The 13,087-nt window shown below is 44.3% G+C and overlaps 1 protein-coding gene across 5 annotated transcripts in view; it reads right to left on the bottom strand.

Moving 5' to 3' along the window:
* The window catches only part of fhip1aa (FHF complex subunit HOOK interacting protein 1Aa), a 151,190-nt gene that overhangs the window by 35,513 nt on the left and 102,590 nt on the right, over positions 1 to 13,087 (bottom strand). For all 5 annotated transcript variants that reach the window (XM_059965028.1, XM_059965025.1, XM_059965027.1 and 2 more), the window contains 2 exons: positions 12,856 to 13,023; positions 11,526 to 11,605 (listed from right to left, as the gene is read on the bottom strand). In XM_059965028.1, the coding sequence (XP_059821011.1) occupies positions 11,526 to 11,605; positions 12,856 to 13,023 (248 nt within the window). The remainder of the gene's footprint in view (positions 1 to 11,525; positions 11,606 to 12,855; positions 13,024 to 13,087) is intronic.

Here is a 13,087-nt window from a genome sequence, read left to right as displayed (position 1 = left end):
GATTTTGCAGATGCTAGAAATCTTGAACAACACACACAAAGTATTGGAGAAACTGAGCATGTCAGGCAACATCTATGGAGGGGATAAGCACTCGATATTTCAAACTGAGACCCTTCATCAGGTCTGGAAAGAAAGGGGGCAGAAACCAGAGGACGTTGGAGAGAGGTGAAGAAGTATAAGCTGGCAGGTGATAGGTGAGACCAGGTGAGGGGGAAGGTGAGTGGGTGGGTGGCGGAGGGGTGATGAAGTAAGAGGCTGGAAGTGATAGAAGAAATAAAGGGGCAGAAAAAGGAGGAAGCTGATAGGAGCAGAGTGAACTATGAGAGAAAGGGAAGGAGGGGTTAATCAGAAGGAGGTGATGGGCAGGTGAGAAAAGGGGTGAGAGGGTAACCAGAATGGGAAATGGACAAAGAGAGGGGGGGGACACACAAATTAGAGAAATCATTGTTCATGCCATCAGGTCAGAGGAGCAGTAACTCATATCCCGGGCAGAATACAAGGCGCTGCCAGAGTGTGGCGTCATTGTGGCAGTAGAGGAGGCCATGGTTCCACATGTCAGAAGGAGAATGGGAAGTTGTGTTGAAATAGGTAGCCACCAGCACATGCTTGACAAAGCGGTTCCCCCAGTCTGCATCAGGTCTCTCTGATGTAGGAGGCTGCACCGGATACAATCGGTGACTCTGAGTCTCTCTGATGTAGGAGTCTGCACCGGATACAATCGGTGACTCTGAGTCTCTCTGATGTAGGAGGCTGCACCGGATACAATCGGTGACTCTGAGTCTCTCTGATGTAGGAGGCTGCACCGGATACAATCGGTGACTCTGAGTCTCTCTGATGTAGGAGTCTGCACCGGATACAATCGGTGACTCTGAGTCTCTCTGATGTAGGAGTCTGCACCGGATACAATCGGTGACTCTGAGTCTCTCTGATGTAGGAGTCTGCACCGGATACAATCGGTGACTCTGAGTCTCTCTGATGTAGGAGGCTGCACCGGATACAATCGGTGACTCTGAGTCTCTCTGATGTAGGAGTCTGCACCGGATACAATCGGTGACTCTGAGTCTCTCTGATGTAGCAGGCTGCACCGGATACAATCGGTGACTCTGAGTCTCTCTGATGTAGGAGGCTGCACCGGATACAATCGGCGACTCTGAGTCTCCCTGATGTAGGAGGCTGCACCGGATACAATCGGTGACTCTGAGTCTCCCTGATGTAGCAGGCTGCACCGGATACAATCGGTGACTCTGAGTCTCCCTGATGTAGCAGGCTGCACCGGATACAATCGGTGACTCTGAGTCTCTCTGATGTAGGAGGCTGCACCGGATACAATCGGTGACTCTGAGTCTCTCTGATGTAGGAGGCTGCACCGGATACAATCGGTGACTCTGAGTCTCTCTGATGTAGCAGGCTGCACCGGATACAATCGGTGACTCTGAGTCTCTCTGATGTAGGAGGCTGCACCGGATACAATCGGCGACTCTGAGTCTCCCTGATGTAGGAGGCTGCACCGGATACAATCGGTGACTCTGAGTCTCTCTGATGTAGGAGGCTGCACCGGATACAATCGGCGACTCTGAGTCTCCCTGATGTAGGAGGCTGCACCGGATACAATCGGTGACTCTGAGTCTCTCTGATGTAGGAGGCTGCACCGGATACAATCGGTGACTCTGAGTCTCTCTGATGTAGGAGGCTGCACCGGATACAATCGGTGACTCTGAGTCTCTCTGATGTAGGAGTCTGCACCGGATACAATCGGTGACTCTGAGTCTCTCTGATGTAGGAGGCTGCACCGGATACAATCGGTGACTCTGAGTCTCTCTGATGTAGGAGGCTGCACCGGATACAATCGGCGACTCTGACAGACTCGGAATGTGGACCTTGGGGTAGATCTGGAAAGAATAGAAAGGCCACACAAAATTTATGAATGTGGCCCTAAAGAGACCGTTCACACAGCTAATGTAACTGCAGCCATCCACCAAGATATTGACAAGACTGGATGAGACAGCAAAGTGGAAAGTCTGAAAATTTACTGCGTGTTATTAGGGAGTGCCACTGAGCAGCGTTTTTCCTTGGTGGCAGGAGAGTTTAAAAGCCTCCAATAGCACTGACAGACTATTTACACAAGTTAATGTTTAGATTTACGAGATGTAAAACATAAAAGGAGACATCGATGGTACATATCTGTAGCCAATGCATGGACTGGATTCCAATGATTTAAAACTAGTGTAAAGGGGGTTTCTTCATTTTTCTTTGTTACTGTGTATGTAATCAAAAGGGCTTCTTTGTTGCGAGAGAGTGCTGGAAGCTTGTTTGGGTTAAAATTTACTGATAACAAGAATGGTATTCCTTTGTAAACCAAATGGGGATTAATGTTCTTTCTTCTGATGTCCCCGCCTCGCCCAAAAACAGACAGTACACCATAAGCGATTAAATGAGTACAATTTATAAAGGTGACTATAACTTAGTGATTAATAACGATACAGTATATATGAAGAAGAAAAATAAAGAAAAGGTGCCAAACTTATCAAAGTCCAAACCACTTCGTGCACAACCGTTGGAGCTCAATTACTGAAGTCTTCTGGCCACCACTCGATCCCCTCCGAACTCCTCGACTCGCAGCTCAGGACCCTCTGAGTGGTCAACCAAGCACACCTAGCTTTATCCCCCCCCTCCTCAGAGTACCTCCTGGTCTCGGATCCCTGCTTGGAGTCCATTCCTCGCCCAGTTTACAGCATTGCGTCCTCTCTCTCAACCCCTTCGCGCCGATCTGCCCAAAAGCCCGTCAACAAAAGCTTACAGACTCAGAAGAAAGAACATTAATCCCCATTTGGTTTACAAAGGAATACAATTCTCGTTATCAGTAAATTTTAACCCAAACAAGCTTCCAGCACTCTCTCGCAACAAAAGAGCATTCCTGCTTTTAACAAAACAAAGAAGCCTTTCCCAACAAGCTTCCAGCACTCTCTCGCAACAAAGAAGCCCTTTTGATTACATACACAGTAACAAAGAAAAATGAAGAAACCCCCTTTACACTAAAATTACCAGAATAGGACTGTGTACCTACCCTATCAATTAGCTTGCCTCAGAACAGGAAAACAATGAGTTTTCATGCAGAATCATAGCACGGGCAATTTAACAAAATTATTCCTTGCAATCTCCTTAGCATTTGCAAAATGTGTAATGAAAATGCAGCTTTGGTATTATTATTCAAATCGGATCAATTACAATTGATGTTGGACTAGAAGTTGATTTGCTATTGATCTTTAACAAAGACAGACAATAAATGAGATTCTATTAATTCTTTCAATGGGAACCTGCTGCCAAAAAGAGAGTGATAAAGGAATCTGAACCTTTAGATATAACAATCATGTTAATATTCTTAGACCTTACACTAACAACTACAAGTACCAAAGGTCAAGATTCATATAAATTGGGCTTCAGGCTTCTTCTGAAATAACTTCAAGTTATGGATGCTGATCAAGTTCTCAATGTAGCTGTGAAGCTTACTAAGGACCTGTCTGATGTGTTATGGAGAAAGTGGTGAAGAGCCAGCAGCCTGAAATGTAGTTGTAGAGTCAAAGCTCAATGTAGAATTTATCAGAGTACATACACATCACCACATACAACACTGAGATCCTTTTTCCTGTGAGCATACTTAACAAATCCAGAGAAGCTGAGGATGTTATTATGCTGCCCAGGTAGCAAAACTTGTTGACAGCATTGAGACGAGTGTCATCAATGAGGACAGTTGGTTCTTCGTAGCTTGAGCAAGGAGCCGGTTGGTACAAAACTTCCGTCTTTTTCAGGCTGATTGTCAGTCCGAAGCTTTTGGCTCCACTGGCAAAGCAACTGGTGATCTCCTGTAAGTCTTCGAGAGAGTGGGCAACCAGTGTGCGGTCATCAGCAAACTGTAGTTCACGTGCCACAATGTCCCTGACTTCTGTTGTCGCTCTCAGTCTTGTGAGGTTGAGGAGCCCGCCATCAACCCTCGTTTGTTGGAAGACCCCTGACTTCAGGTCTGATGTGGCATCCTGAAGAACAGCAGTGAAGAATAGTCCAGAGTAGGAGCCAAAACACAACCCTGTTTTACAGTGTTGCTGATGGGAAATGGGTCTGACAACTCACCACACATGTTGATGTGTTCTTCCATGCCTTTGTGGAATGGAAGGATGATGTTGGTTATTCGTGGGGGCAACAGAATTTTGGTAGCAGCTTCCACAGGCCATCTCTACCAACAGTGTCAAAGGCTTTGGTTAGATCAACAAATGTGACAGAGTCTTCTCTGCTACTCAACACATTTCTCTTGGAGCTGCCTCAGTGAGAAGATCATGTCCACTGTACTACGGCCTGGTTGAAAACCACACTGGCTCTCTGGAAGGACGTTGTCACTGATGTTGGACACCAAGCGTCTAAGGGTGATCTTCGCGAGTCATTTTCCCGCAACTGACAGAAGAGAGATGCTTCGGTAATTATTGCAGACTCTCTTGTCTCCCTTCTTCTTGTAGGTGGTCACGACTGATGCATCTTTAAAGTCTTGTGGTAGTTCTGCAGCTCCCCACAACTTTGTAAATAGCTGGTGCAGGCATGATGTCAGTGTGTTACCACCATACTGGTAGATCTCGGCTGCGATACTGTCAGACCCTGGTGCCTTGTTGTGTTTTAGCTGTTTGATGACTTTGATGTCCTTGTGAAGAGTAGGGAGAGCATCTAGCTCGAACAGTATGGGTCGAGGATATACTCTACCCAGTGCTTCATCGGTGATGGTTCCTGGTCTGTTCAGCAGTTTGTGGAAGTGTTCTTGCTACCTTTTCATCTGCTCTCACTTCTCAGTGAAGATGGATGTACTATCCTTGCTCGGCAGTTGTGAGGTGCCTTGTTTTGATGGACCCTACACAACCTTGATTACTTCCTAGAAGCTTCTTGAGTCATTACAGTCAGCAAAGGCTTGTAACTCCTTAGCCTTGTTCACCCGCTACTGGTCTTTCATAGCTCTGAGCTGCCTCTGCAAAGCTGATTTTGCACTCAAAAAGGCACGTTTATTGGAACTTGAGAAGAAGAGCCTGGTGTGCAGCTGCCTTAGCTTTTAGAAGGTCTTGCCCAGACTCATCAAACCAGTCTTGATGCTTGCACTTGACTTCCCCAAGGTGTCCTGGGAAGTGCTGTATACCGTTTCTTTGAAGGCATTGAAGCTGAAAGATCTAGTTTGGTCACAGAACATCAGGTTGGCCACCAAGTGCAGGGCCGTTGTCATATCAGCCTTGCTATAGGGATGTGAGCTCATATCAGAGTCACTTATTCCAGCTTGACCAACTGCAGCAGCGTCACCTACGTTCTCACTTAGCAAGACAAGGTCTCCAATACGAGGTCCTCTCTCGAGCCGGAATGCCAGCAGTTTCAACCTTAGTGATGTCAGCCCAACCGCGCTGGGCAGGACATGTTGTCAGAATGCCTGACGGAAGACTGCCCAAGGGCACTGTCCAGTGGTTCCCGAAAACGAGGAGGTCAGCAACTACGGTATAAGGATGTTCTGCACAGGAGCCTCAAGAAAGCTGACGTTGCCCCATCGACATGGGAGAATTCTTGGGCTCTGTTAAATAAATATTATGCAACAGCTGACAAAGAAGGTAATAGTTAAAATTTAATACTAAGTTAATGGTTACCTACATACCGATATATAAAAATTGAAACACAAATTAGCATGGCAGTGCAAGTGTGCCCAAGCAGATAGTAATCAGTTGTTCTCACCCCATCCCCCCTACAATCAACAAGTTATCTACGCAAAATGAAGGACACAGGAAAATGGGATTGACAATCTTGTACGACCTTTGCGATTCTATCTAAGTGATAATGCCTGCCACAGGAACATTAGCAATGGAGATACTGGATTAATGGCAGACAACCCGCAGTACTGCTGTAAAGTGTTGCTCATTTTTAAAATTAAAATCAGAATCAGGTTTATTATCACCAGCGAGTGTCATGGAATTTGTTAACTTAGCAGCAGCAGTTCAATGGAATATATAGTATAGAAAGAAATTAAATAATAAAATAATGATAATAAATCAATTACAGTATGCGTATATTGAATAGATTAAAAATCGTGCAAAAAACAGAAATAACATATCTATTTTAAAAATGAGGTAATGTCCAAGGGTTCAATGTCCATTTAGGAATTGGGTGGCAGAGGGGAAGCAGCTGATCCTGAATTGCTGAGTGTTTGCCTTCAGGCTTCTGTATCTCCTTCCTGATGGTAACAGTGAGAAAAGGACATGCCCTGCGTGCTGGAGGTCCTTAATAATATACGCTGCCTTTCTGAGACACCGTTCCTTGAGGATGTCCTGGGTACTTTGTAGGCTAATGCCCAAGATGCAGCTTGTTTCTGTCCTGTGCAGTAGCCCCTCCACACCAGACAGTGATACAGCCTGTCAGAATGCTCTCCACGGCACGCCTATAAAAAATTTTGAGTGTATTTGTTGACACACCAAATCTCTTCAAGCTCCTAATGAAGTATAGTCAATGTCAAGCCTTCTTTATAAATGCACCAATAGGAAGGATCTCAGCCCAAAACGCCAACTGTTTACTCTTTTTCATAAATGCTGCCTGGCCCTTCTGAGTTGCTCCAGCATGTTGTGTGTGTTGCCTGGGTTTCCAGCATCTGCAGATTCCCTCCTGTTTGTACAGTGGTAGATAAACCAGATTTTGATGAATAGCAGAGCAGGCTTGAAGAATCAGACGGCCTACTCTTGCCTCGTTTCTGATTCTCTAATCAGGAAAGGAGGATTTTTTTAAAAATACATCTTTTAGATCAAATGAAACTGAGTACTGTAACTTGAACATAAAATGGAAAAAACATTGGATGATATTAAGAAAAATGACATGCACGTTAAATCAAAAAGAGCTTAACTATCATTAAATCTTGTCAAGATAGCACTGGCGCAAATGGTGGTGTTTGCAGGTAGCGCACAAAACCACTAGATATTCTATTAGACATACATCTGAACTACAATCACTGCAATCTGCAGGCTGTAATTTCTCTTTAAGAAATGTACTTTTGAACCATCTAAATGAATTAGCGATTTTATGATCTCCTGAAGGATTTGGTGAACTTGATTCTCAAAAATACAGTTACATACGTTGCCAGGGCAGCCATCACAGGGGGCAAATACAACACCAAGGCCCGAGAAGGGGGATACGAACCCGTGCTGAGCTCCGTTACACCGTGCCGATTAAAGCGCTAGGCCAGTTTAAAGCTTCGCGGCCCGAGGGCAGGAAATGAACAGAGTTCAGCACCATCTGCTTACTTTTGACCCATCTCCTCTCGCTACTACCATCAGGTGGGAGGTGTAAGATTCTTGGGTCCCAACGCTGCCAGGTTCAGAAGCAGTTGTTGTCTTGCAGCCACTGGGCTCCTAGACCTGTTTCTCTCACCTCAGCACTGAACGGACTCTACACTGGGGACTCACTGTCAGGGACTCTGCAGTTCAACTTCTGGTTAAGGTGGCACTACCAAACGCATGCAACAGCGCACCTTTATTAAAAAATAAGAAATTTGATTTAAACCATCACTCTAAACACCTTTCCTGAGGTAAATTATGTTAAATTATCGCCACAAACACTGAAGGGGTGAGTGATGACGAGGTGAGTTCAGGGGATGTGCTGTGTTGCAGAATCAATGCAAATGGAGGAAGCAACTCGGAGAGAAGAGGTCGAGGCAGAGGAGTTCTGATGCCCGTACAACTAGCCCGGGTGTGAGGTTGGATCGCTTTGGGCCCTGAGCTGACTCAAAAAGTTTGAGAGCGGCTTCAAACTGGGCAGCAAAATTTGGGCCCGGAGCAAGTCACTGAACAGTGTGGTCTAGGCCCCGAGCCCTTTGCAGTAGCAAGGTCCTAGTGCGAGGTATGATCCCTGGTTTAGATTATTTAAACATTGGCCCAAATTGGAGGCAAGAGCTAATTTCACTCACTCTTCACAATGTTCACTACTCTCTCCAGTGCGTTGGAGCCTTTCACTGTTCCACTGTTTGGACAATTTAAACACAGACCCATATGGACTGAAAAGTCACGGTGTCAGAATCCAAGGCGAAAGCTGATTTCGCTCGCTGTCTGTGGTGGTCACTCCTCTCTCCATAGCACTAAGGCTATGAGGACTGCCCCGGCTGCTATGTTCTGTGCCCGCTACTATAATGAACTGATAAGAGAGGCTTTGGGCCTACTCCGAGCTGCTCCAGGGTTTGGATCTGAGGACTCAATTTGGTTTGGAAGTTGCCGTTTGCTTCAATTGTTTGCATGATTTGTTCTTTTTTTCCCTTTTCCCTTGCACATCAGGTGTTGGTCTTTTATTTTTACTTTTTTTCTTTAACTGGATTCTTTCAGGTTTCTTGCTTTGTGGCTGCCTGTAAGCAAACAAATCTCAAGGTTGTATAATTTAAGCATTCTTTGACAATAAATGTACTTTGAATGTTCTATATATTATTTGTTTACTTTTTAAAAATATTATTTGCATGATTTTTCTCTTTTTGCACAAAGGATGTTTGTCGGTATTTGTTGCATGTGCTTTGTCATGGGTTGTTTTGTGTTTGTGTTTTGTGGGTTCCTGGAAGAAGATGAATCTCAAGATTGTACTGTATATGGTATACATACTTTGATAATAAATTTGAACTTTGAAATCCTACCTTATAAATTAAACAGGAAAAGAAATGCTCTCTTCTGAGTAAAATTTAACCAAGGGCTTGAAGTGGTCAACTAAGTTTACTTAGCTTCTGAACAGCGTTCAAACCAGATTACAGGTGTGTCCAACACAGTGAGTGGACCCAGGGGAAATGTGCCATCTGAGGTGGGTCACATCAAAACATTAAAAGCAATTACACAGGAGCATACTCAAATTACATTTAAAAAGAACACAATCATTGGCTTTATTTGCATTCACACGATACAATGGTTGACTTTATAAACAATATTTAACTTTTCCAAATGAAACACAAATAACAAATTAACAATTAAAACAAAATAGCACATACAGTAGAGCAGGAGAAATTTATGCTTGGAAATTCCATCACCTAGCCGAACATTTTTGCATGCTAGACAATAGTATTTTATCAAATGAAATCAGGTACTAAAGACACTTCCCTAAATTAGACGGAGTCCTCAACATGTGTGATGTCAAATACAAAATCAGCACGCCAAGCTCACGTTGGCTCTACTCTAGTAAAATAGTTTTGTGAAAATAAGCCATTAAGTCTCACACCTTCAAAGCAGGTCTTCGATGGAAGTCAGGGAGGCTCCAGCATTAATTAAAGGGAGGCCCAACTAAGTAGGTGATTCTGAGGTGACCAACTCATATGGATAGGTTCTTCTGAAAGTGTTCTTCCTCAATGGTCACATCCACTGGTCTCCTGCTTCCCCTTGTTCCTGTGTCATCTCTAAACTGCTACATCCACAACCATCTCCGCAAACTCTCCCAACCTTCTCTCTGACCGACATTTCTGAGATTATTTCACAGATGAGCCCACCCAATCTTGAAATTCTCTCCACATGATCTCTGACAAACATCGACCTGCACCTCCACACAACCATGCCTCCACACAACATCATTTCCACCAGCGTCATCCCTCCCTTGATCTTCTCCCTGACAATTATCTTCCCAAACAACCCTTCCCAAACTCTCTCTGCTCACCACAAACAGCCTTGGTCCTTTCACTCTGCACTGGTGGAAACAGTGGGAGAAAGGTTACTGAAGATCTAATGTGCAAGTTGTAATGGTACTGTCAAGTCGGAGTTCTTGCTCTCCTTTGAACACGTGCAGTTTCCCCACTTGAAAGGGACTGAATACACCTACCCAAAGGTTTTTAACCGGATTCCACTCAATGACCAAACAACTTCCCTTTTTTTTAATTTTTCTCAAGTGCGGCAGTTGATAGATCTTAGTTATTAGTCAGTAGTCATAAGTCATAAATAATCAATCATAAGTCAGTCATTAGTCTAGTCGTAAGTCATTGGGCATTAGTCGTAAGTCATAAGGCATAAGTCATTAGGCACTAGGCATAAGATAAAAAATTGGCTGCCTCTTGGACTTCGCAGACGAATTTGGACCTGCACCTCCGTTTCTCTACCAGACCGTTATGGTTCCAAACCGGGCGAACTCTCTCGAAAGTTCGCGAGCTCTTCTTAAGCCTCGCGCCGTTTGCGAGAAGTGCTTGCGTGCGATGATCCCCGTGGCAGAGTTAACCCAAACGCAGTGACAGCAGTGCTCTTTTCCATGAACAGTTTCAACTAAAGTTCGGCATCTTACCGTGGATTCCAACGCTGCTCTCGGACTGCGTTGTGACACTGGGGGGTCCGCCCAAATGCTTCGGGCAGAAACAGCCCTCAGGCAGTAGGTTCCGTCTGGTCTATTGGCGAATTCTTGCTCTTACTTCTAAATTTTATTTTCTTTTGCCTCTAGGTCCCAATACTTCCTAGAAACTCAAGTTTGACTTGACGGGTACAATGCATTTGGCCTCAGGGAGAAGGGATTATCACTGCTAGGAGCCTCAGGACAAAAAAAAAATCCAGTAAATTACAATTTCCTAACTATATTTGTCTTGGAGTGCAAATACTTTAGTTCTCCTAGGAGCATGAGAGAGGGTTGGGGTGGGGAGAAGTGGAACTGAGGGAGGATGGGAAGAGGCTCAGGGGGCACCAATGGAGAAGAGGTTTTGGGACGAGGGGCCAAGAGAAAGGTTTATGAGAGGGTCTTGCCTGAGTGAAGAAGAGGCAGCATGCAAGGGTACTCATGCCTGAGGCTACCCATATGCATATGCAGGTGTTTGTACAGACATGGTCTTGCACACATGTTCATTTACACACACACAAACATATTAACATCCAGGCAGCAGAGCCTGTTCTCCTGCCATCTTGGACCTCCTTGAAAAAAGAGCAAGGCCTCGGTCTCCAGCCTGTATAGTAACTGGTGTGTAAAAGCCTCCTCCCTCACAGATCACCACTGCTCTTCAAAATTAAGTTCAGGAGCTGGAACTTCACAAAGCACGTGGGCAACCCGAACCGCAACATGGCCTCACTAATGTGGACCGAGTACCCAGAACCACTGACATCGACAGAGGCAATGACAGATATGGCTAGATCAAAGAAGCCAGCGGGGTAGGAAGAGCAAACAGGAAGGGGAATGAGTGGGCTTTGCCATCAAGAATAGGTTTGTCTGGTATTTCAGTAATTCTCTTTGTGGAATCTCACGATAGTTATCAATGCACAGGTCCCAACCCTAGAAGTTTGGAAGAAGCCGAGATGATTTTGTACTCCAGGAATGCTGCGAATACTGCACAGTGTGACACCAAATAAACACATCGACATGTTTGCACGTAATGCCTCAGCATCTCTTTTTCCATAGATTACAGCCAGCTTCATTGATAGACTACAGGGAAGTATCCTCATGAAACATTAATGTTAAGTTGAGCACCACCTAATAGGTTCAAACAAGGACTCTTTTGCACTTACTCCTTCTTAACTACATCTCTTTTCTCAGGGTTTTCTTACCTCAAGACAAGCTGCAGCATAACATCCTCGCAATTCAGACTGATGAGGGTTCTGAACAGAGCCAGAGAAACGACACACAACTAGGAGGGAAGTTTAAAACAAAATTCACCCTTTAACTTTTCAGACATTTGCATAAATGTTGGTTTATGACGACCTGAAAAATTAGAAGTTTTAATAAATTCCTATAATGGAAAATGTTAAAGAGCCTAAAATTGAGAATATGAAAACAGGACACTTAGAAAATATTAACTGGATTAGATAAAGTCCTCATGAATTTATGAAAGGGAAATCAAGACTGGCAAAGTTATTGGAGTAGTCCTTACAGATGTAATTGGTATAATTCATCAGGGAGGACCAATTAATATGGTGTGGTTAGCTTTCTCTACTGACAACTGCTTCCTGAAATCATGCAGTCATAAATTTGATCAAAGACACAAGAGGTACTGCAGATGCTAGAAATCTAGAGCAACACACACACAATGTGCTGGAGGAGACCATCAGGGTCTTGGCCTGAAACGTCGACCATTTATTCCCATCCATAAATGCTGGTTGGCCTGCTGAGCTCCTCCAGCACATCGTGTGTGTGGCTCATCAATTTTAATCAAGTTCACCACTAACCCATCCTGCTCTCAAATTCACATGATCATTTCTGACACTTCTCTGCCTTTTTTGGATCCCTTTGTCTCCTTCTCAGAAAACAAGCTATCCACTAACATTTGCTATAAATTCATCGACACCCACAGCTTCCTAGGCTATACATTTCACACCCAATCTCTTCCAAGGACGCCATCCCGTTCTCCCAGTTTCTGCATCTGCCCTCAAGATAAAGCCTTCTATTAATTATATGAACAATATTTAGTCAATTGTAGAGCTGGAGAAGATAAAGAGCAGGAAGAAATAAAGTTCATTTCATATTCTGATGAAATATCACGGACCTGAAACTACTTGACCCAGTGAACTAGCAACTTCTGCTTCAATTACAATTTTAAGCAAAATAGGACAAAAATCTTCATCATGATTTCTTTCTTCGTGAAGAAGGAAATGCCCCCTCTATTCTGGTCTGTGCAGGGTGTACTCACTTTCAGTGTGGCATGGGTTACCGCACATTTATGGACAAGAAACTTGGCTACATTTCCCCTTATTCAGTTCAGACATTGAAACTAATGTCCTGTCCCTAGTGTCTCCACAGCAGAGGAAATAAATCTGACAGATGAGTGACAGGACTTGTTAATCTGTGGCTTCAGAATCTTGGATTTCTAATTACTTAATGATGGTTGAAATTGTGTGGAAGGAAGGGTACTCCGTCACATACAGTTAAGGGAGACCTTACCCGAAAGGGGGTGTTAATTCGACTGACGAGCGTGTCTAAAATCGGCAAGTTCTCATGCTCGTGCAACAGAATGAAGCTCAGGAAGGTCTGCAACATTGCAGGCTCCGAGATGCTGCGGAGGAACAGATCCAAGTACGCTGTCGTAGTCATAACCTCTTCTACGGTGGTCTGAAATCAAACAACGAACCACATCAGTGATAAAGGGAATGCACTGCCTAAACACACCCCAGAG

Source organism: Hypanus sabinus, chromosome 3, assembly GCF_030144855.1.
Source record: "Hypanus sabinus isolate sHypSab1 chromosome 3, sHypSab1.hap1, whole genome shotgun sequence".
NCBI lineage: Eukaryota > Metazoa > Chordata > Chondrichthyes > Myliobatiformes > Dasyatidae > Hypanus > Hypanus sabinus.
Note: the sequence above shows the minus strand (reverse complement) of the source record. Positions and strands in the feature narration are given on the sequence as shown.